Source organism: Harmonia axyridis, chromosome 1, assembly GCF_914767665.1.
Source record: "Harmonia axyridis chromosome 1, icHarAxyr1.1, whole genome shotgun sequence".
In the NCBI taxonomy this organism is placed as follows: domain Eukaryota; kingdom Metazoa; phylum Arthropoda; class Insecta; order Coleoptera; family Coccinellidae; genus Harmonia; species Harmonia axyridis.
This window is the reverse complement of record NC_059501.1, coordinates 65,654,678-65,679,578: the sequence shown is the minus strand read 5'-3', so window position 1 is coordinate 65,679,578 and position 24,901 is coordinate 65,654,678. Positions and strand designations below refer to the sequence as shown.

The 24,901-nt window shown below is 34.3% G+C and overlaps 1 protein-coding gene across 1 annotated transcript in view; it reads right to left on the bottom strand.

Moving 5' to 3' along the window:
* The window catches only part of LOC123670916 (acyl-CoA Delta-9 desaturase-like), a 48,600-nt gene extending 39,902 nt beyond the window's left edge, over nt 1-8,698 (bottom strand). Inside the window, exon 1 of the mRNA XM_045604499.1 lies at nt 8,619-8,698. Within this exon, the coding sequence (XP_045460455.1) occupies nt 8,619-8,686 (68 nt within the window). The 5' untranslated portion in view covers nt 8,687-8,698. The remainder of the gene's footprint in view (nt 1-8,618) is intronic.
* Between the last annotated feature and the right edge of the window lie 16,203 nt (nt 8,699-24,901).

Sequence of the window (24,901 nt, the reverse complement as noted above, 5' to 3'; positions counted from 1 at the left end):
GCGATAGTGTTATTTTACATGGTTGCCGAAAAAATATTGTACGCAACACGCCCGAAAATGGTTTTTTCGGACTCACAGACTTTTTTTTGTCGATTCGTCCAAAAAAACCCTATTTTCCGGACTTGTTACGTAAATTACTATTTTCGATTACCCCCCTTAAAAAAAAAAAGATCTACGCCCTTGTTTGTATTTTGAAAATATCTAAAATACTTGTTGTATATTATTATTATTATTTTGTTTCTAATCATTTCAATAAAAAATATTGATTTTCCAGTTCATCTTCGGTTTCATTTTTTTTCATTCAACAATGACGATTCATGTCTCATTTACATACTTATTTATGACCGTGAATGTGTTTGGGAATGGTTGAGTTCATATAATTATATTCATCCACGAATTCTTTAATATTGAGTCATTGGCCGCACGTGGTTCAATACTTCGGAGGTGAATTATTGAAAATTGCTTATAGTTTTCGAAAAAAAATTAACTGAACAATACAAAAATCAGTAACAGAATAGAAAGACACTTTGTATGAACAAATTCACATGAGTTTGAGCTATAATATATAATATAAAAAAAGGAAACTCCCTATGCTATTGCAAACAAAACTAATACTAATTTGTATGTGCGGGGTGGAATAAATTGGACACTCTTGAATGGTCTTGAATGAAGTCCTATTTCTATACTAGATAGACGGAAACTGATGCCGGTGTCTGAAGGCCACGTTTCATAGTTACAGGGTGACTTTCTAAACTGTTCATTTTCGAAATATTGCTGTAACTTTTTTCTGTTGAAAATTTTTCATTTCTGTCAAAACCGTCTTAAAGAAACTTTCTACGTAGAATTCAATGACGTTTATTCAATTTTCTTCAAAATGATATTTTATGAGATATCACTATGATTTTTTTTCAAATGGGACACCCCGTTTATTTATACATAATCCCATAAAGCTGAAAATTACCATTTCTATAGCATAGGTACTTGATATTTTTCTGAAGTCATGTTCGAAGTCCCAACAGGTGGCCGGCTAGATCGCCTGATCTAACGTCAGTCGAAAATTTCTCCATAAAATGAACCAATAATCATCATTTTACTTTCCTTTGAAATCGACACGTCAGTTAAAAATCGGACCCCTCTACGGTTTATGAGTTTATTATCGCTTTCAAGATGTGTACTTTCATTGCACTTCGGGGTCGTCCTTGTCCGAGGTTTATTATTTTCCTTTATCTATCTGCTTTCTCGGCATCGCCCCTTATTTGCCATCTGTGATTTTTGCATTCGTCATCGGTATACACTCAACCGTTGTATTCGGTTTTTTGTATCATTCTCGTCACAAAATTTCAATATTGTTGTTATCAAAGGACTGAACCGAGTAATTCGCATCGAAAAATTGTCTGGGCTGTGTTGTTCAATTTAATGTGTTTCATTCAAATCGCAATTTATTTGTGCATATATCAGTTTTGATTTGACTCTATCTATAGGATGTTCTTAAATTGGAGGTAAAAATGAAAATGACAGATTTCTCGGATCATTTCAAGAAAAAAAAGTCCTATAACATGAGTCCGCAAATGCTTTGTTTTTGAGATGAGTTCAAGTGTTTCTCTCATAGCACCTTCCCTTCACAAGATATTCAACTTGAATTGGCATAGATATTCCAATTTAAAGTTTTCATCATGTTTTGGTAGAAAACGTTTGCGGGCTCATGGCCATTTTATTTTTAGAATTATCCAAGGAATCTCTCATTTCGTAACTCCAATTCAGGAACACCCAGTATAAGATAAGAACAATAGAATTGGAAATAAAAAAAAATATTCCGAGTAATTTGGTCCAAACTTCGTTATCAAACCTCTTTTTCTCACATTATAGGTATGAGTATAAAAAATGTGCTCAAAAATAATTTTTTTGAATTACCCCCCTCCAAGAAAAAAAAGAGATCTACGCCCTTGACTCTGCCTGCTAGAATCCATCGCACAAGGTTTTCCCGCAGTAATAATGACTCGTATAACTTCAATAATAAAAAATATTTGTTTTTAATAAAAGATTTATATTTCCTGAAACATTAAAATCTGGATACGTTAATTTAATATGTTTTGGACAATGAATTAATTTCTTATCGAATGTCATTGTAATTACCTTTTCCATATTTGTTGGCAAAACAAGAATTGATAAATTAACCGAATATGTACTGTAATAAGATTTTATTGTCGCTTTCACTTCGTGTGTAATATTAGGAAAAAGTAATTTCATATTTTTTCTTTATTTCAATGCTCTATAAAAAAATGTTACAATCATCCAATTTGAGTCAAATATACCCCGTTCTGTTCTGATTACTTTTTTCGCACCTTATGCACGATTATTATGTTTAAGATGATAATTTGTAATTTTAGTTGTGTTTTTATTTGATTTCTCAATTTAACTCTCTCAAATAATTGATTATTCTTTTAGAATTGTTCAGATCAGTAGGATGTCTATTTGTCGAAGTGTCCTTGCGATACACTGGCAACACAAATAAATTCTTCAATCTTTTAAGAATAGTTGGTTTTATGAACAAATAATAAATTTATATTGAGATTTCACATAAACAGATATGGGGTAGTTTCTATTAACACCTGTGTTATGTAATGCACAAAGATGATTGCAGAATTTTCTTTCCGCTTCAGATGGTCAATCGCATTGCTTAATTGTTAAGTCCTCTGTAGATATAATATTGCGATGGGACTGTGAAAGTTGTGTCCGTCCCTTTTTTGCAGGACGAGCCTTCTTTCAAAGAAGAGCAAATAAAATCAGCCAAACATTTCGCGTTGAAAGCTTTTCAAAAATGGGTACATTACGATAATCCCAAGCGCAGAAAATCATGGGGATATACCGGCTACGCTATGCGTCGACGGTCAAACCGAATATTCACGGTTCGAAGGTCATGCTCAGTACTGTATAATGAGTTGTTGAAACCGACTGAAACAATCACAGGCGATCGTTATCGAACACAATAAATGCGTTTGAGCCGAGCATTGAAAGACAAACGGCCGCAATATAACGAGAGACATGATAAAGTGATTTTACAGCATGACAATGCTCGACCCCTTGTTTTGAAAGTGGTCAAGACATACTTGGAAACATTGAAATGGGAAGTCCTACCCCACCCCTGTAATCTTCAGACGTTGCTCCCTCGGAATATCACTTGTTTCGAGCAATGGCCCATAGTCTGGCTGACCAGCACTTCCGGTCTTATACATCAGTAATAAATTGGATTGATTCGTGGATCGCTTCAAAAGACTAGTTCTTTCAACGCGGGATTCGTACGCTGCCCGAAAGATGGGAAAAAGTAGTGGTCAGCGGTCTTCGAATCATAATTGTATAACCAATTTTTTACAATGAAGCCTCGAATTTTGGAAAAGTTCTTCAATGTCCAATTTATTAGTTGATGTAAGTATATTAATTCGAAAGTGGTTCAAATTTGGAGAAATAATACATATTTTATGTTTCATTGGCCAATGCCTGGTACTTTCTTGATAAGATATTATCTCCATAAATTCATTTCTCTAATTCTGTGGTTATTCCGTTCATTCTTCCACATCTTGTAGAACAAAATCGTGCGAGAATATATCAGAAAGGCACAGTTTTCATGGTTATATTTTATTATTCTATGTTGGCACTCCGAACTTTCCGCCACGGCTTTATCTGTCAATTCATCAATTTGCCTTAAAGAAATCAGTTCTGCCAACCAACATTTTTCAATGCAAAAATCACTAAATTATATTTATGGAAATGTTTCATTAATTTCAATGAAAATGCAATGAATTAGAGAAAATAATGTATAATACTCGTACAGAAGGCTCATTCTACCACTCGTTCATTCCAAAACTCGCCACTTCGTGGCTCGTTTTTGAATTTTGAACTCGTGGAAGAATATCAATGCCTTCTGCACTTGTATTATAAATAACTATTTCCTACAAACATTAACCGAAAATCAAAATCTTCGAACGATTTCATAACTTCAATATGGTGGGTATGAAAAGCCGAAAAGATTAAATTTCTGAAAGTGCTTGAAAGACTGTTTCATTCATTTTTATCGAATACACGACAACACTCTCAAACTATCACTGCTTATTTCTTTGGCAAGAATAAATGAACATTCATTTGATAATTCCAAAATTTTGATAAGGACAACATTAAATGAGATAACTCTTTGAAAGAAAGAATTGTTAGCAATTCGTCAATTGAAGGAAATTGTGAAACTAACATACATCGCAGTGTGATAGCCTATTAAATAATAATGTGTACTTTGGTGTATTATTGTTTCTCTAATAACAGAATAATGCAGGTATACGGGGTGTTTGAAAAAAAATCAGTTTTTTACCTATGACTCTAGTATTAATACATTCATTGTTTTAATTTTTAGGTATTGAAGTCTAGATAATGCATCGAATTAGGTATTATTGCCTGCCAAAATTAAATTATCCAGTGGCGTAGATACAGGGATGCGATGATCCTTTTCCTATCGAAAATTTGGGCCTCTGTTTTTTGTTCGAGAAAATTATTCCAGTTCCGAATCATCAGAATTATTTTTTCTATAAATTAAGATAGAGCTAAAAACAAATTTTTATTGAAGGTTGAAGTTTATTATTGAATATAAAAATCATTATGATTTCAGCTTTGAAATAGATGGCGAAAATATATAATTTGCAACTCATTTACAATCTCTAATTGTTCTTCACAATGAATAATATTAATTTTATACAGGTCTGAGGTAAATCATCGTGAACACTTGGAATGGCATATTATATCAGATAAGATAAAAAAATCATGTTTATTCATTCTTTACCTTTGGATTTCTCACGTTACATTCTATATCATGGGAATCTCCTTTTCACGCTCCTCACGAACTTTGATATGTACTTATACTTATTGCCTCAGCAAAATAAACAGTTCGTAAAAAGTTAATGATATTGAATTAATTTGTGTTTTTTCTTCAGAAAACCCAATTTCTTTTTGAAATATGTATATGTAGAGTATTTAGGTTAGAATAGTACTGATTGAATCATCAGTATGACAACTCAGCGGTCCCTGCCCTATCCACCTCAAATCCATAACGGAGAGTGATGAGTTTGGGCAGAACGTTTGAGTTCATGTTCAATGCGGCGCCAAGAACTGCACAATCATAACTGGCAACATGAATGGCTACTTGATGGCGTCAGAAGAACATCCTATATGCGATTACTGTCAAGATTCGAGAAACTCGTTTGACTTTATGATATTACTTTTTATGATGAACTCCGTCGTCGAATGAGACTCAAAGAAAAAAATATAAAGGACAACCTTAGCTTCGCAACACAAATTGAAGCAAAATAAAATTTCTTTAAGAATGCCATTTGTTTAATCATATATGATCAATGTAACTATAGTTTCTTTTTTTGTTAGTACTTATAAATATTTTGTGAACATTATTACATGTAATAATCAGAGGAATAGAACATTGTACCATGTGCCAAGACATGTAAATTCAAATAAAAATTTTTTTTACGAAAAATCTAAATTCTGGAAATTTTAAAAATTCGTACCATCTTGTATTCTGCCTTAATTCTAAGTATGAATATGTGCATCAATAACTACTTGGCTTCTTCTCTGCATGTCTCAACGAAATTATTGAGAACATCCTTCTCAATTTGTTGCCAATTTTGTGGCAAAAGATCGCGCAGCTGAATTAAAACTAAATAATACTAATGCACTTGCAGAAACAAATGAGAATGAATGCTCATTTGAGTCGTTTGGCAGTAAATACGAAAATGTCTGGCAAAATCTCCAAAATAGAAAAAGTTTGAAAAATAAAAAGATAGAAAGTGGGTATGAAAATTACAAGAAATATGATGAAAAATAATTAATTAATTTTTAGGTTTTTGTTCTTCTTGTAATTGGATTATCTACTCATTAATTTGAGATAATCTTTAAATTGACCTTCGAAGCCTATGAAATCTGATGCAGTAAGATTCTAACATGAGAATAAATATAATATTGTGGAAGAGATAGCTCTCAAATATTCATGCATGGTTGGTAGTTCTTTTCCATGCAAAATAATACCAACCTAACTACTTTTTTTTTACCATGGAATAGACTATTTTGTATTTCTTCCTTCAAGTACAGGTTGTGGATATAATGTTAAATCTCAAATTTTCTTGCTAGTCTTCTGGTGTCGTCAAGAATTTCATGGACCCCTTAACATTGGCTATTAATAAGCTGTCTTAGCTGTCTAGCTATCCATAATTTTTAATAATCGTCTCCTAGTAGTATAGGCTTGGGTCTGATCATAACCTGCTCAATAATTATATTATCTAATCTCATTGACAACTCTTCGCGGTATTTTCTGAGTGATAAGTTTGAACTGGTGGGGCAACTGAGAGACCTTAAGGTTTATAACAAGGTATAACTTCCTCAGAAATGCTAATAATGTTGATTGAGACACAACTTTAGATATTTATTCAATACACCAACACACAAATTTAACAAAATAATAATTCTTAGGTGACCTCTGACTTTCTGACTTGAAAAAAAACTTACAAATGCCTCACTTGCCCCATATCGTGGGGCAAGTGAGCCCTTTTACTTTTCGTTCGTCGAGGCGCTATATTTATACATATTATTTATTCTTCATGAAAATTGTCTCAATTTGTTTCGTTATATTATGTTTTTTTTTCATCTGATATTGTTGGTGGTTTTCCAGTAATTTTTTTTGTCCTCAGAGTTTATTCTCTTATCTCTCTTATTCAAAGAACTTGGTCCAGCATTCTCGAAATCCTTATGACTGCTTTGGTTCTTTCTTTGAGATGGTCTTTATAGGATGAATTTGTGGTTATTTTAGTACTCGAGACACACTTGCCCCAATGTGTCATAAGAAGTGAAATTAATGTTTTGCAAAGTACGCTTATGTTTGACAACGTTCTAAATATCAAGCCTAATAACATGAGTTTGATTTTATATGATGCATTCTATGAAATATTTAGAATTTCTCCATAAATTATAAAAAATCTTTATTTAATTCACCTGAAATATATCACGACAAAAGTTGTATCCCGATAAATCTCTATATGTACTTTAGTTTCATTATTTCTCATAAAGTTTTTCATTGACACCACGAGGTAATTGATTCACTCGTGAACTGTTTTCATTTTTGCCAGATATATTGCCGGTCAAGAAAGATATTGCGAAAGATACACTTGCCCCACCTCCCCTATAAATAATTTTGGATTAGCCTTATTGATTCATCCCTTATATAGGGTGTTTTTTTTCGAGGTATATAACTTTAAATTGGCATTCCTGTTAAGATGGCGATCGATTTAACAGCTGTCAAGTGATTTATTCTCAGTTTGGTTTGGCATATCATCATCAATAGACTCACGCCTGAACAATGCTTGCAAATAGTGCAATTTCATTTAGAAAATAATGGTTCTGTGCGGAATACGTATCGCGCACTACGTCCATTAGCGAAAAAGCGCACTTCTGGTTGGCTACGTCAACAAACAAAACTGCCGCATTTGGAGTGAAGCTAATCCTAAAGTGTGTGTCGAAACACCGTTACATCCAGAAAAACTGACTATTTGGTGCGCTTTATGGGCTGGTGGAATCATTGGTCCGTACTTCTTCAAAAACGAGGATGGCCAGAACATTACAGTCAATGGTGATCGGTATAGAGCCATGATTACTAACTTTTTCATTCCTGAATTGAACAACCATGATGTCCAGTAGCTGTGGTTCCAACAAGACGGCGCAACATGTCACACAGCTCGTGCCAAAATTGATTTATTGAAAGACACGTTTGGTGACCTCCTAATTTCACGTTTTGTACCTGTGAATTAGCCTCCAAGATCTTGTGATTTAACACCGCTAGACTACTTTCTGTGGGGTTATGTAAAGTCATTGGTCTATGCGGATAAGCCACAAACCCTTGACCATTTGGAAGACAACATTCGCCGTGTTATTGCCGATATACGGCTACAAATGTTGGAAAAAGTCATCGAAAATTGGACGTCCAGATTGGACTACATCCGAGCCAGCCGTGGTGATCATATGCCAGAAATCATATTTAAAATGTAATGCCACAAGATTATCTTGCGGATAAATAAAATTCATGCCAATCGAATAATCCATCGTTGTTTTATTGCAATTTAAAGTTCTATAGCTCTAAAAAAACACCCTTCAGTAGACTACTGCGTATGGCGCTTATTAGTTTCATTACTCTTTCATACAGTATTGTGTTCTTAATTAATTCAAGATTCATTCAACAAGTCGCCGTTCATCCACGATGAATCGTGTTATTCTGTAATAAAGGAAATAACAAACTATTGTTATCGAATTAAGCATATTTTCAACAATTTCATTGAGACCAGACCAGTAGACATATCAAATAATTTTTTATTCCTGATGTTTATCTACACGAAGGCAATTTCGTATGCTATTGAAATTTACTTCCAATGAAGCCATATCAACTGAAGTCATTAAAATAATTTTGAAAACATGCATAACTCAAATTAAAGGAATTTATTCCTAATCATGACATGAAAGCTATTGTATTTTTCTGTGTGAATATACCTAATTTTTTTCAAGTGAAGTTTTGATTTGATACTTACGATCTTCCATTGTGTTTCCTCGGTGCTACAAACTTGAGGCAGAGTATAATGAATTCAGGAATTATCATATTTAAATAGTTCTGAAACAAAAAATAGTGACGATAGATTTAATAATTTATAACAAAAAATTATAAATATCTTTATATATAGGGTATTATTGTATATGTGCTAAAGTTCTTTGGAGGTGGTCTTTCATGTGAACAAAAGCTCTTTAAAGCTTGCTTTGAAAAAAAATTGATGAATGACATTTTAGGATTATTTTTAACTAATACAAATAAAACGTGACAACTACCAACTAGATTTTTTCGATTACATTCACAGAAGATTTGAAACTTATGCTTTTACAACACAAGATTTTTTTTTTTGGTATAGGTAATCATCACAAAAACGTAGGGCTCCAGGAAACATCCTGTATATCGAAAACAAAACGTTTGCTGGCCCGCACGTTTATAGGAATTTTTTTTCTTAGTATTATTCAAAGGATTTCCCATTTTCATTTGTACTTATACTTACCTCCAAATCGGGTACAGAGAAACAGCAAAATCAAATAATAATATGGGTTTTCACAAAATGTATCGACGTAAAATGACACTAGATTCACTCAGCATAAAAATGAATTGAACGAAAATGCAGATCTGGTATTACTTATATAAAATTATGGGTAATAAAAATGAAAGAACTGTCATTTCAATTCATAAGATATTAGAAATGAGTTATCGTTTTTTTCTTCAACAAACCTTTATAATTTTTATGATAGCAAAACAAAATAGTAAATATTTTCCAGATGTGTGTCATTGAAAACCAGGTTTGTTGTTATATAAGAAAACAACCATTATTTTTCAAATTCTTATTTCCCACACAAACGAAATATTTCGCAGCACATTTCGTTTTTATTTCATAATATTTTATCGTCTATTTTTATTGAACCTGTATAATAATGATAAACATCGAATCGGGTACCTGAATACATCATAAGGTCGAAAGAATAGGGATAGATAATGTTACGAGGGATTACCACTACGTGGCTTTCCACGAGTGATGGTCAAACTGGTTCCCATTCATTTCTCTTCTGGCGCCCCTGCGAAGACCAAACTTTGTAGTGTGTACGAAGTTGTAATTTCACTTTATCTTCTTCCTCTTTATGAAGCAACTATGTAGATGGTAGCACTGTACGACGATCGGTTATTTTTTTCGCAAAATTATAGTTTTACTTGTTTTGTGATGAGTTTTGGTAGATAGGTTTCTTTTCACGAATATTTTGAATATACAGGGAGTTCCTAAATTGAACGTACAAACGAAAAGGGGAGATTCCTTAAGTGAGTTTAAGAAAAAAAAGTCCCATAAACATGGGTTCGCAAACGTTTCGTTTTCGAGATACAGAGTGTTGAAGTTTGAATTTTTTTCAAGTTTTTTTCTCATAGTATCTACACTGCACAAGATATTCAACTGAAATTTGGCATAGATATAACATTTGAGAGTTCTCACCACGTGACATGGCAATTTCGATAGAAGATCAACAGGGTGATATTTTTTCTGGAACACTGCCACCTGTTCTTCTGCAGAACTTTTTTTTTGGTGAGCAACTGTTAATTTGGAAAAATGTAAAAAGAAGCTTTGTTCTTATACTAAGGAATCTCCCCTTTTCGTTTGTACGTTCAATTTAGGAACATTCTGTATATCAGTGCTTTTCATATTGTATCGAGTGTCCCAAATTCGTTGTTTACTGGGGTATCTCAGAAATCCTTTAAGCTTGTAAAAAAATGAATAGCACATTTTAGAGCTCGATTTTGAGAGAATTATTTTGGTAAAAATCGCAACCTCATAAATTCAATTGTTTTCAAGCTATGGGAAAAAATTGGAAAATGGCGTGAAATAAAAAGTCCTAGGCCTATTTCAGTAACAAAACTTATTCGCTCAACCATGAAACCTTATACAAAGAAATAACAATATTTCTTGTATCGTAGTTTTCAACTACAGAACTGCAACCTAATGGGTGATAGCAATAAAATTCGAATTTTATGGTTATCTTTGAAAAGCAACCCCCGAATAAATTTTTTCTATTTTGAAGTTGATCTTTTCATTGACAAACTTTCTCTCACAGATAGAGCAAATAGGTATTACCCGTTATCACATATTTCTACTATTCAATTCAAAATTTTGAATTGTTGGTATCCTTGGGGGGGCGTGCAGCTCCAAAGCACCTACATCCCCTACCCCCAAGTTGCTCTAGACTGGTCCAATCATTTCACCAGACCAAATTGCACACCTTTCAGTGACTTTTTGTGGATGTAATGGTCTCTCAGTAGTAACATGACAATTTTGCTTGTTTACATAGTCACTGAGTAAAAATGTGCTTCGTCGCTGAAGAAAATTCGATGCGAAAAATCGTCATTCCAATGTTGATGTTTAAGTATCCAATCGGTATATGCTCTACGCATTCCATGGTCAGCTTGCTCTAGTTGTGCCTAATAAAGATGGAGATTTAAAATATACATAGCGTGCCGTAAGAGAGGCCCAAATGTTGTGCGCGCTAAGGAATGGATATTTTTTTATCTTTTTGAACACTACCACTTACACCAGCAATATTTTTGGTCGAACATACATTTTGATGATGTATGGGCCTTATGACATCAGTAACAGATCCAGTATCTTCGAATTTTTTCACTCTCTTACCAATTCTACGCTCAGATGGACTATAATGTCGACCATAATCTGCCCGTAATGCACGAAATGTACTTACCACAGAATCATTATTTGTTTAGTGAGTTTTCACAATTTTCACACATTCGGCAGTTCCTGAACGAATTTATATTGTTAAATGGCTTAACTTCAACTAAACATATGATCCTTCGGATAACAGTTCTAACTGACATATGTCATTGAAACAGGGCTGTGAAATTCAGACCACGACATGGATAATCCAGTATTTCAAAACTTTTCCTTCGATATTCACTTCGCACTTTGCATGCTGGATGTTTTTCACTCCTTTGAAGAGTGAAAAGTTGTAAAGAAGTTTGGTGCAGGGTGCAGGTTTGAACAGGTGTGGATCCAGGCGATATTTAAGGGGGGGGGGCCCTTACTAACGTAATCTTTAGAGGCAACCTCATAGGTAGAGTAGAGCCCATAGCCATTGGCATCAAATCTGATGAGGGGGTGCCAATGAATGTCACCTCTCCATGGAGTTGAATTGAGATAAATAAATGAATAAGTAATTGAATAATAAGTAAATAAATATTTAATCAATTACTTAAAATTGATCAATTGATTCAAAAATTAATAAATAAATAAATAAAAAAAATTATGAATAAAAAATTAATGAATAAAATAATTACATAGTTGAAAAATCATCAAACAAATAAATGAAAAAAACCAGAAATTCGATCAAATTATATCTTATAAAAGAATGGTATTTCTTTATGATGTAGTCCTTAATGGATTAATAAATAAATGAATTTATGATTGTATACATGAAGAAACGCCATATCAAAGTTTCAAAAGTTTCTATACCGATTCTTCTAGGTCTCTTTAAGACCTTAGCCTTTGAAGCTTATAGAGAGCTTGACAAGTTTGGAGCATCAATTGTATTATTTGCAGACTTTTTTCTGTATCTTATCTTATTGCCACTTCAGCTAGAGTGGTAAACTGAAGTAAATAGTTGAAAATCGTTGGCACCAAAATGGCTGTTCAACTGTGGAGTAATATTCTTCCAATACATCCATTATAAAGGCAACAAACTAAACCTAATACATGTTTTACGTCACCGGTTTGTTTTGTTTCTAATGCTGAGCTCCGACCAACAGATCAAAGTGATAAATTCAAGGTGATTATGTCCAAATTCTACAATCATTTCATCATTAATAAACATGCCTCAAAACGCAATCCAAGTGACCCTTGAACTGAACGAATGATGCGATGACATCTTATAGGTACGCATTTGATTGTGAGGACGTGATATTTATTTGATTATTTCATATGGTAAATCAATTTCAATGTCGTATTACTTTGAGTCTACTGAAGGTAGATCACTTTTGGGATGAAAAAATTTTGGTCTCCGAATTGAAAATTTCCACTTGCAAATTGCATTTTAGATCATCCTGAAAACATAGGTTTAGTGTGTATGTATGTCTGTTTTTCTTTAGATCCTTGTAACAGGCTTAAGTTCTGAAATTCTTATTCGATTTTAATGAAATTCGGTATGGTCATTCAATTTGATATAGTCTCATACAAAACAAAATTTATCTATGGGCTTTGGACACTTGCAAAGGTGATATTCCTGGTATGTATTTCCATATCTCCTGTTCTGCTAGTCCAATGTGGACAAGATTGGCATGGGTGTTAGTAGTAGGGGAGCCCGGTACGCGAAATTTTCAGTTACTAAAGCGTCATGGGGACCGATTAGATTGTGAAGATTTGGGCATAAAACGAAAAATAATAATTTATGTTCATTTTGCCATTTTAGTGAGGAGGAGAGCGTGTGCTAATTTTTAAAAATGTTAAAAAAAATCATTCACATAAAAATACTCGAGCACCTCAGACATTCACGGTGTTAACCCGCTTTGTTTTTCTAACAACCGAGAGATATTATTCTGACGAGGATGGCTGTAAAAAGGATAGAAAAATATTTAGAAAACTCAAAAAAGTGTCCTATTAAAATATCTGACGATTTGAATGTGATCAAAAGTCATGGTAGATTTTTTAAAATGTAAAAAAAGTTACCTTGAAATACTCGAGCGCATCAGATTTTTACACAAACAGTTTAACTTGATGTTCTAGTCGTCCCAAATGATAATCTGACAAATACATATATGAAGGAATATTCTTAATCTGGAAATTTGAAAGAAAAATTTTTTTTTTAATTTCTGAGTGGAATAAATTATTACGCATATAAATAAGTAGGTGTAATTTTATTAATATTTATTAATACAAAAATAGATTAAAAAATATAAAAAAAATTCTTTAATCTTCATCCTCACTGGATTCATCTTCAAAATTGATTCCTCCTTAGTCAATCTCTTCTTCATTTTGTGTTTCTGTAAAAAGGAAGGGTTATAAACTTTAAAATTTTCTATTTCTTTTGTATTATAGTATTAAAAAAAAACGTACCTGAATCTAAAGTATCTCCTGATATGTCAGGTGTTATGACAATATCTTCGTATGCTTCAGGAAGTTGGCTACCAAGAAACCAAGTCTCCACACTTTATTTATGGTTTAAGCTACATCGCCCCATGAAAATCGTCAGATTATTTTTATTCTGTTATTCTTACAGGATTTCCTTCAAAATAAAAAAAAAATTGATCACGCTCGATTATTTCACAGTGACGTTTTTTTTTACAACTTTGCCACTCACCCATTTCCTTATGACACGCTAAAATCATCAGATTATTGAAATATATTCTGTTTTGTATGTATTTAACTTACCTAGCCTTAATCTGACGAGCTCGAGTTTTTCTGAAAATTGATTTTTTTTACTAATCTGACGGGCTGTCCTCGGAGCCTGAAGAGTTTATATATGGTAGGAGTACAATACAAGAAATAAGGTTTTTCCTCATATAGTTTTCTTACGCGCTCGAGTAACCCTTCAAATCCCCTCTTGGGCTCCCCTACTATAGAGTCAGGTAGAAATTGGAAAAATTTCCCCTCCTTTGAATGAATGTTACAAGTCATACATCACGTTCATGTGCAAATGTCCGATTGTCCGATTTTGACGGAATTTGGAGTAAAATAGGTTCTTCGTTGCAGATTCATTTTAATTTTGTTTGGAAATCGCTTGATCGGTTCTTTTAGTTTTTGAAGAAATGTTTTATATCATTTCGAAAATTGAAAGGTTTCATTTGTATCTCAATTCATCAGAATATGAAAAATTTTGAAATTCATCATTGAAAAAATTGAGATATGATCAAAAAACTTTTCAAATTTCAAAGTTATATAAAACAAGAACTAAGATTTTATTGTGAAAATAAAGAGAGTTTATTCTAAACAGACATACAAAGGTTTCTTCCAAAAATTGAAATAATCAATCTAGCCATTGCCGCACAGAATGAAAATGAACCTGTACCGAAGAACCTAGTAAGAAATGTAGTGTTCACCATTAAGTTGGCACATTGAATATTCAATAGTATTATTACCTTGTTTGATTATAAAGTGCGAGTTGCACTTGCCTAAAAATATTTCCAGGATACATTAGGTTGTCAACTTTACTTTCGCCGTTCTGCAATATATGGTGAAGCGGTAAGTCGAAATAAATAGATCTTAGGTGTCATACAATAAGCTTAGGTATTTGTACACATAACGCCATCATCTAATGAATCATAGAGTTATTCTCGATTAAATATGTCAGCTTACGAACCAAATTCTCGTCATTCGCGGGAGGTTTTAATTTTCTGCTTCAATATGAAGAAATCTGCGGCTGAGGCTCATCGAATGCTCTAAAATACCTATGGTGAAGCCGCTATTAGTGAAAGAACGTGCCGAGAGTGGTTTCAACGCTTCAAGAACGGTGATTTTGACGTCAAAGACCAGCATGGCGGTGGAAAACAGAATGTTTTCGAAAATGCAGAATTGGAGGCATTATTTAATCAAAACAAGTGTCAAACGCAACAAGAATTGGCAGGATTATTGGGAGTGACACAACAAGCCATTTCAAAACACCTGAAAGTCATGGAAATGATTCAGAAACAAGAAAATTGCGAGCCCTACTAGTTAAAGCCGAGAGATGTCGATCGGCGTTTGTTTGCTTGTAAACAGCTGCTTGCAAGGCAAAGACGAAAGGGATTTCTGCATTACATTGTGACAGGAGACGTAAAATGGGTTCATTACGATAACCCCAAGCACAGAAAATCATGGGGATATCCCGACCATGTTTCTACTTCGACGGTCAAACCGAATATTCGCGGTTCCAAGGTCATGCTCAGTATTTGGTGAGACCAGGTGTTAAAAATGATACAATCAGAGGCGATCGTTGCCGAAAGCGATTAATGCGTTTGAGCCGAGCGTTAAGACATACTTGGAAACGTTGAAATGGGAAGTCCTACCCCACCCGCCGTATTATCCAGACGTTGCTCTCTCGGATTATCACTTGTTTCGATTAATGGCACACAGCCTGGCCGACCAGTACTTCCGGTCTCATGAAGAATAAAAATTGGTTCGATTCTTGGATCGCTTCAAAAGATGACCAGTATTTTCAACATGAGCGGCCTGAATGAGAAAGTAATGGCCAGCGATGGCAATACTTTGAATCATAAATGTATAACCAGTTTTCTACAATTAAGCCTCGAATTTCAGAAAAAAACGGCGGAAGCAAAGTTGTACGCCTATGTAATATGTAGTTGCAAAATGCCAAAAATAACTTAGTTTCGAGTATGACGGTTTTTTAGGAGCGGAAGACGAAGACGCATAGTGCCAAACCCATTGACAAATACTTCTTTAGGCAATGGCGATGTTTCCTCTAAATTATTATCGCGAAATATTTTCAGATTGATTAATATCATTGCATGCTTACGTATTTCAAACAGATGAATTTTGACCAATGCTTATCATCTTACAAATACGGAGTATTCGAATTGAAAATATTTGAAAAATGCATATGGGTATCTATATCTATGTATCTATTTGAATGGTTTGATAAAATTGATCCGAGCGGATATATTTTTTATATATTGAAAAAACAAACATAAGATATTCGTTTAACATAAACGAAATCAATAGTTTCAAAAAAATCGAATTCGCTAATCTCAATAAACTCTGCTGATATAATATATACAATGGTCCATTAATTCCCTTATCACAGCTTATATCCCAATTCGTACGAAAATAGAAATAAGTTTTCAATCCTATGAGGTTTAAACAACAGGTTTACTATTATTTGTTTCGAAATTCGAAAATATTAGTATAACGACTTGCGGTTGGAATATTGAATTCAGAATAATAAAACAATTCTATATATTTGTGTTTCACTAAACTTTTTACGGATAAATTTGATTTGAATTCGTTCGTTCTTCATATGAACAGGTCATGAATGCTAAAAATAATATTAGAAATCTCTAAAACTCGACGAATTATAACTATGAAATATGAACATTTATTCTTCAATATCAAACATTGAATAAATTTTTTTTTCTCTTCAAAGTTTTGATACAAATAGTTTCCTCTGATATCTAACATCTGAATGAAAAATTACATCTCGCTCGCATCTGTATAGTTTTGAAATGATCATAAAAAAATTAAATTTCAATCGGACATCTTTCTTCTTTTTATTTTTTTATTATGTAATAAAGGAACTTGATTTAGGTTAGTTCTTCGTTGAAATCAGAATGAATCTTTTAGCTAACTCAACAGTCACAAATAGATTCTAATCTGTTGTTGTAATGGTCAGTTTTTGAGTGGATCATTCCATTCAATAGTGTCGGACTTCAAACCCTAAAGACGATTATCTTCAATTTGAGATTGCCGTCTCGTGGCTAAAACGTGATAGGTAATGTTTACATTTCAGTGTATTGTCATGACTCATCCAATGAAGGAGGTGAAGATTAAAGTCTAGTTAGAATTTATCGTATGATCCATAATATAAATCATACGATGCAACTGAGATATTCTTGGCTTTCTGCATGATATTTTTACCATGGAAAAATGGAGAGGTATGAAAAGTACTGAAAATTTCGGAATAACGGCTTATCATTTTTTATTTTATCCTACCATCTCAAAAGCTCAAGAGCCCATGATGGCTAGACCTTCGTCGTTTTATAAAAGCTGAACAGTTTTTCTATGCATGTCCCTTACACATATAAAGAAGTCCAGCGATTATAGAGTTTGAAATGTGGTTACTTTGGCAGGTAACAGGTACTAAAGGTATATAAAATAGTGCCCCTTAAATCCGTTTAATTTTTTATATTTTCTTCGGGGACCTGTGTAAAGAGACAACCACAGAAAAACTTTTAGCTTTTATAAAATGAAGGTCTTGCGTTCGTCGGCTCTTGCTATAGAGTAACATTATTTCATTAGCAAATCAAAAATCGTATTCTTATAGAAGAATACAAATATTTGATTTGCTAATGAAATAATCAAAATTTCAAAACTTCTCAGCTGTTTGGGGCATGAAGAATGACATTTGTGACGTGTCGACTTTGAGTAAGTCGGGTCACAAGGCTACACTCAGTGAAGATGGGAGTGAGTTCTTCAAAATAAGGTGGAAATCAATAATGGGCGCCAGGTAGAGATGTGCCTGTCTCAAGAACAAATTGCGTACTCCTCTACCAGAGTAGCAATAATACAAATAACTCAATGTCAAACGTTTAATTGAAATTAAAATGTCTGCAGTGGTTGATATATAAAATGTAGGGACTCCATTGATTCCATCGAGTCCGAGAATTGAAGAATTCGGTGTACAAACATAGGTATATCAAAGCCACACCCCTAAGGGATTCGTAGAAATGGAAGAAGATTCAACAGAAGTGACTAAAGAAGAAGTCGAAGAAGTTATCAAAACTTCAAAAAATAGAAAAGCACCTGGAATAGACGGAATACTCAATCAAGCAATTAAAAACTTACCAGGAGAAGCTCGAGATGAAATCGTTGAAATAGCCACATTCATACTTAAAACAGGATATTATCCAAACAAATGGAAAACGGCGGATACAATATTAATTTGGAAAAAAGAAAAAAACAAAAAAGATCCAACGTATTATCGGCATAAGCCTATTATCGGCAATCAGTAAAGTGGTAGAGAAATTAATACACAGAAGACTGACAGATTTCGTAGAAGAAAAGAAAATAATTCCTGATCACCAGTTTGGATTTCGTAAAGATCATTCAACGATTCATCAACTGGTAAGAATAACGGAAAATATTAAGGAGCAAATGAACCTCTCAATAGATACCAGTGCCATTTTCTTGGATATAGAAAAGGCATTTGATAAAATGTGGCATCAGGGACTGATCTACAAAATGAAGTTGATGAAATTTCCAATCAAACTTACGAAATTGATACAATCGTACCTGGAAATAGAAAATTTAGGGTGAATATCGATAGTACCATGGAACGATTAGAGAAATAGAAGCCGGAGTTCCCCAAGGATCGGTGATAGGACCGCTGCTGTTTAACATATATATGGCAGACATACCGAAAATGAATAGAAGCAAGATAGCCCAGTTTGCAGATGACACTGCCATATACTTTCACAGTAGAATGCGGAAAACAATCACTAAGCAGCTACAGATAGACCTAGATACACTGATGGAATACTTCAAGAAATGGAGATTCAAAGTTAACACATCGAAAACAGTTGCAATCTACTTCGGAGGAACAACAGTAAAGAAAGAAAGAGCAGGAAACGTGAGAATAGATAACCAGACGATAGAATGGAAAAAGGAAGCAAAATATCTGGGAGTTATACTGGATGAAAGAATGAATTTTAAAAAACAGATAGAAGAAAACAGAAAAAAGACAAGGCAATTGCACGGCAGATTGTACCCATTGCTCAACCCTAGAAGTAAACTTTCTTTAAAAAACAAGCTGAAGATAATAAAAATAGTGCTAATACCAAGCATTACGTATGCAGGAGTTACCTGGTACAATACGAAGGACAACAATAATGACCAGTTGCAAAGTACGCTAAATTCAGTAATAAGAACAGCGGTTGGCGCCTCATGGTATATAACTAACCAGCAAATCAGAGAAGAACTGAAAATTGAAACTATTGAAGAAATAGTCAATACGCATAGAAAGAAGACAATAGAGACGTTGAAAGAGCACGAGAATAAGGAATTGAAAAAGATAATACAAATTAAAGTAAGAACGACCGATAAGAGGAAATACCTCTTTCAAAGAACTAGATAGAAGAAAAAAGTGACATGAAGTAGGGAGGAAAGCCTCCTGACCAGACAAAAGCAGAAAATAGGTGAAAGGAAAGTAGAGGCGAAGGGAATGTAAATTCCGGACCTTATACAAAAAGAAGATCTGAGCGAATAATTCAATTGAGTTCAGTCCAGTCTACAACTACAACATATGTGCAACACTTGCACCGACAACGAGAAGAGTAAAGATTTTCACATATGTTCCCGAGACCGGCGAAAAAGTACCTGCGACCGAGCCGCAACGACCCAAGTGGCCAGCGACCCTTAAAATCGATAAGATCTAAATATCATCTTCTTCACACTTTTTGAGTGGGTTGGAAATAAATTGAATAAGTGTTTTTCTCCCGTTCTTTTATTTCCTTCATTTGTCCTTGGCCGTGAACTACGTGTTAGTCACAATATAAGGACCACAACCCACAAAAACAAAGAAAAAGAATTCTCTTAGTTAACAAAAGTTAGGAGAGCTTCCCAAAAACTCTACCTAACACTAAACAAATGCCAGAAGGGCTTCCTATAAACTATAATAACACCTAATGCTAGAAGGGCTTCCTTCAAACTATAAGACCTAACATTATCCTGAAAACAGAAGCCTTCTATCAGCCTACACTCGGCTAAGGCTAAACCTCAAATTTCAGTACCAAAACTAAACTAAACCTGAACGGAATTCAACAAACTCCCAATATACCAGATAATAAACCAGACGAATTACCAAGTTAAACAATAAGATTGACCTCAACCACAGAACCTGAAGGTATACACAAAAACTGTGGTTGTTATAACTGGCTGGTATAAAATGGTTGGTTGAATAAGGTAAAAATAATTTCAAGTCACACATTGGAATTATAATAATGTTTTTTTTTAAATCTGCATATTACAAACTATGGCTCATTATTTCCATATTATCAGCCGAAACTGTGAAGAATACTTTCGTTGAGAGTTTTGAATTACTAAACTAGTATATCAAATTTCATCACTCACAGAATATCAGCTGAAGTTTTCGAATCAAGGGTTACTTGATCCGAAATCACTTTACTTATCAAAAATTCAATTCAGGACCACTTGCACAATTTCCGGATAAGCTATTTATCAGTTTTATACATAGGCGTACAACTTTGCTTCAGCGGTTTTTTTTTTCGAAATTCGAGGCTTCATTGTGAAAAACTGGTTTTGAATTTATGATTCAAAGTATTGTCCATCACTGACCACTACTTTCTCCCATCTTTCAGGATGCTCACAAATTCCGCGTTGAAAAAACTAGTCATCTTTTGATCCACGAATCGATCAAATTTTTTACTTCTTCATAAGACCGGAAGTGCTGGACGACCAGGCCGTGTATTATTAATAGAAACAAGTAATAGTCCGATGGAGCAACGTCTGGAGAATTCGGTGGGTGGGGTAAGACTTCTCATTTCAACGTTTCCAAGTATGTCTTGACCACTTTCGCAACATGGGGTCGAGTATTATTATGCTGTAAAATCACTTTATAATGTCTCTCGTAGTCTTGCGGCCGTTAGTTTTTCAATGCTAGGCTCAAACGCATTAAATGCATTCGTAAACGATCGCTTGTAATTGTTTCACCCGTTTTTAATGACTTATGATACACTACGCCGAGCTGGTCCCACCAAATACTGAACACGACCTTGGAAATGAATATTCGGTTTGGTCATCGACGTGGCGGCATGGACGGGATATCTTCATGATTTTCTGCACTTGAGATAATCGTAATGAACCCATTTTTTGCCTCCAGTCACAATGTGATGCAGAACTCCCTTTCGTCTTTGCCTTGCAAGCAGCTCTTCACAAGCAAACAAACGACGTTCAACATCTCTCGGCTTCAACTCGTACGGCACCCAATTTTCTTGTTTCTGAATCATTCCCATGACTTTCAGGCGTTTTGAAATGGCTTGTCAACAGATATTCAGCGAATGGCCGAAACACGTTGGCGGAACGTCCTATCTGAGAAATCGGAATGTTTCACTTCTATCGCGTCTAACTTTGGTTACTTTGGTATTCTGTATCCAGTTCTTCTTCTATAGCCAAATGTAATTCCTAAATAATAACTTATATCCATAGAAATTCTATCTCCTAGTATAGAATATCAATTCGAAATGATTCCTGTGAATTTCTATCCGATCCATACCATCATTACCATCTCTATTCGACTTAAAGTAACAGAATAGGGCTGATAATATCCGCTGGATTCATATCAGCCATTCCCATGCATAACCTCGAGTTGTATGAGTCTCTTGTTTTGTTTACTTCGAGGTTAAAAATGTAACCTGCAACTTTCGCAGGGTCGCCGCTAGACATTTTGACGCCCCGGCAAAATAAAATTTCGCCGCCCTGATTTGCCTTATTTATCTGAATTTTCTTCGAAAGAGCCTCTTTTATTCCACTCAGGCATTCATTTAATTGAAATAATCTTTTTTAATTTGAAATCACCTTGTCAAATTTATCAAATGGAGGTTTTGTCTGTCGATTTCATCAAAAAACATCCTGAATTGTTTCAAAGTACGATGCCCTATGGTCTATAGTAAAAAGTCTTAAAGGTGCATTTTATTTGTATTTTCATAACTATAGTTGAGAGCGCCTTTTTGATTAAAAAAAAAAAATTGGATTATGTTACTATTAGAAAACTTTTTTGTGTCAAAAAGTATCTCTTGTTTTATCAACTGACTTAGCGCCCCTACAATTCAAATGTACAGTTTGCCGGTCCTGGCAGCGGCCTTGAACTTTCGTAGGATAAAAATTAGTAAATAATAGTTATTTATGATACAAGTGCAGAAGGCATTGATATTCTTCCACAAGTTCAAAATTCAAAAACGAGCCACGAAGTGACGAGTTTTTGAATGAACGAGTGGTAGAATGAGCCTTCTGTACGAGTATTATGTATTATTTTCTCTAATTCATTGCATTTTTATTGAAATTAATGACATATTTCCATGAATATCATTTAGTGATTTTTGTATTGAAAAATGTTGATTGGCAGAACTGATTTCTTTAAGGTAAATTGATGAATTGACAGATAAAGCCATGGCGGAAAGTTCGGAGTACCAACAATTAATAAAAAAATATAACCATGAGAACTGTGCGTTTCTGAAATATTCTCGCACGATTTTGTTCTACAAGATGTGGAGGAATGAACGGAATAACCACAGAATTAGAGAAACATTATTATAATTCCAATGTCATACTTTATGTCCCAAACAGCTGAAAAGTTTTGAATTTTGATTATGTCATTAGCAAATCAAAAATCGTTTTCCTATGGAAGAATACATTTTTTGTATTTTTGTAGATCTTCCTGATTCAACATTTCAACTTACGAGCCGAATTCTCGTTATTTGCGGGAGGTTTTCATTTTCAGATATGATATGAAGGAAGCTGTGGCTGAGGCTCATCGAATGCTCTCAAATACATATGTTGAGGACGCTATTAGTGAAAGAACATGTCGACAGCGATTTCAACGCTTCAAGAACAGTGATGTGATTTTGACGTCGAAGACCAGCATGGCGGTGAAAGAGATAAGGTTTCAGAAGACGCAGAATTGGAGGCATTACTTGATTAAGACTCGTGTCAAACACAAAAAAGAATTAGCAGAATGATTGGGAGTGTCGTAACAAGCCATTTCAAAAATCCATGGGAATGATTCAGAAACAAGGAAATTGGGTGCCGTACTAGTTGAAGCCGAGAGATATTGAACGGCGTTTGTTTGCTTGTGAACAGCTGCAGTTATTAAAAACGGGTGGAACAATCACAGGCGATCGTCATCGAACGCATTCAATGGGTTTGAGCCGAGCATTGAAAGACAAACGGCCGCAATACAACGAGAGACATTATAAAGTGATTTTACAGAATGACAATGCTCGACCCCATGTTGCGAAAGTGGTTAAGGCCCGGTGCACACATCCGACTTTTGCAGTTACGACACTGTTGCTGTGTCGTACTTGCGGCCTGTTGTACAAAGAATCAAATGGGAGCATGCACACTACCCGCCGTGCCGTTGCGACGTCGTAACTGCCATCATGCGGGCTGTGGTACAAAGCATCAAATGGGAGCATGCACACTAGCGTACGACACCGCAACGGTGTCGCAACTGTAAATGTCGGATGTGTGCACCGGGGCTAAGACATACTTGGAAACGTTGAAGAGGAAAGTCCTACCCCACCCGCCGTATTCTCCAGACGTTGCTCCTTCGAACTATCACTTGTTTCTATCAATGGCTCACAGCCTGACTGACCAGCACTTCTGGTCTTATAAATAAATAAATAATAAGTTTATTTTTGAAGAAGTAAAAACTTCTATCCATTTATGGATCGCTTCAAAAGATGACCCGTATTTTCAACGCGGGATTCGTACGCTACCCGAAAGTTGGCAGAAAGTAGTGGCAAGCGATGGACGATACTTTGAATTATAACTTTATAACTAGTTTTTTTTTTACAATAAAGCCTCTAATTTCGAAAAAAAAACGGTGGAAGCAAAAGTTGTACCTGTACGCCTATGTATAAAACTGATTATAGTTATAAATAGCTTATCCGGAAATTGATCAACAAGTGGTCCTAAATTGAATTTTTGATAAGTAAAGTGATTTCGGATCAAGTAACCCTTGATTTAAAAACTTCAGCTGATATTCTGTGGGTGATGAAATTTGATATAATAGTTTAGTCATTCAAAAGAATAGCTTCTGCGCTTCTGGCATGTTTTAGTTGTTTTAGGTACATTTTGTGTTTATGGGGACAACCCTCATAACTTTTTTGATAAATCGGTGAATGAAACACTCTATATAATATGCTTCGACGAATGTCGTCATAATATTGAATGATGTGAAATCAGCATTACATGTGTTATTCATTTCGTGAGCCAACACTATAATTTGAAATAATTTGAAAAAATTAATGTTTTGTTCGTCATTTTAATGAATATGGGGTGACCAGTCAGGAACAAAAATATTTCGATCAGCTACTTTTTGAAGATGATAGGGGACATGCAACTAATGTGAGTTCAGAGAGATGCATTCAAGTCAAACTAGTTTGATTTTATTCACAAACTTGACTTGACTTGAAAATCAAACTTTTAATGTAAAAAAGTTCGACTTGATTTCTGTATCTTTAGGTTTGGCTTGAAATCAAACTTCTTCAAACAGTTTGAAGTTTGAATATCCTATTGCGCAACGTGTCTAAACCTGTACTCTGCTACTCCGCAAATTAGTTATAGTTAATATTTAGAAGGATACTCTTGGCTTGTTTCGTTTTTTTTAAGTGTGTTTGCCTGAACCTGAGCAACAAGAAAAAGAAATACATATAAAGATTTTTATGATGTAGCGGCAGGCGATTCCAAAACAATAAAAAGTGGAAAGAGCAAATTATGTAAAAATGTAGAACAACGGTATAAAATGCCAATAGTGGAACTAGCTCTTTAACGACATTTGATGAAGATTC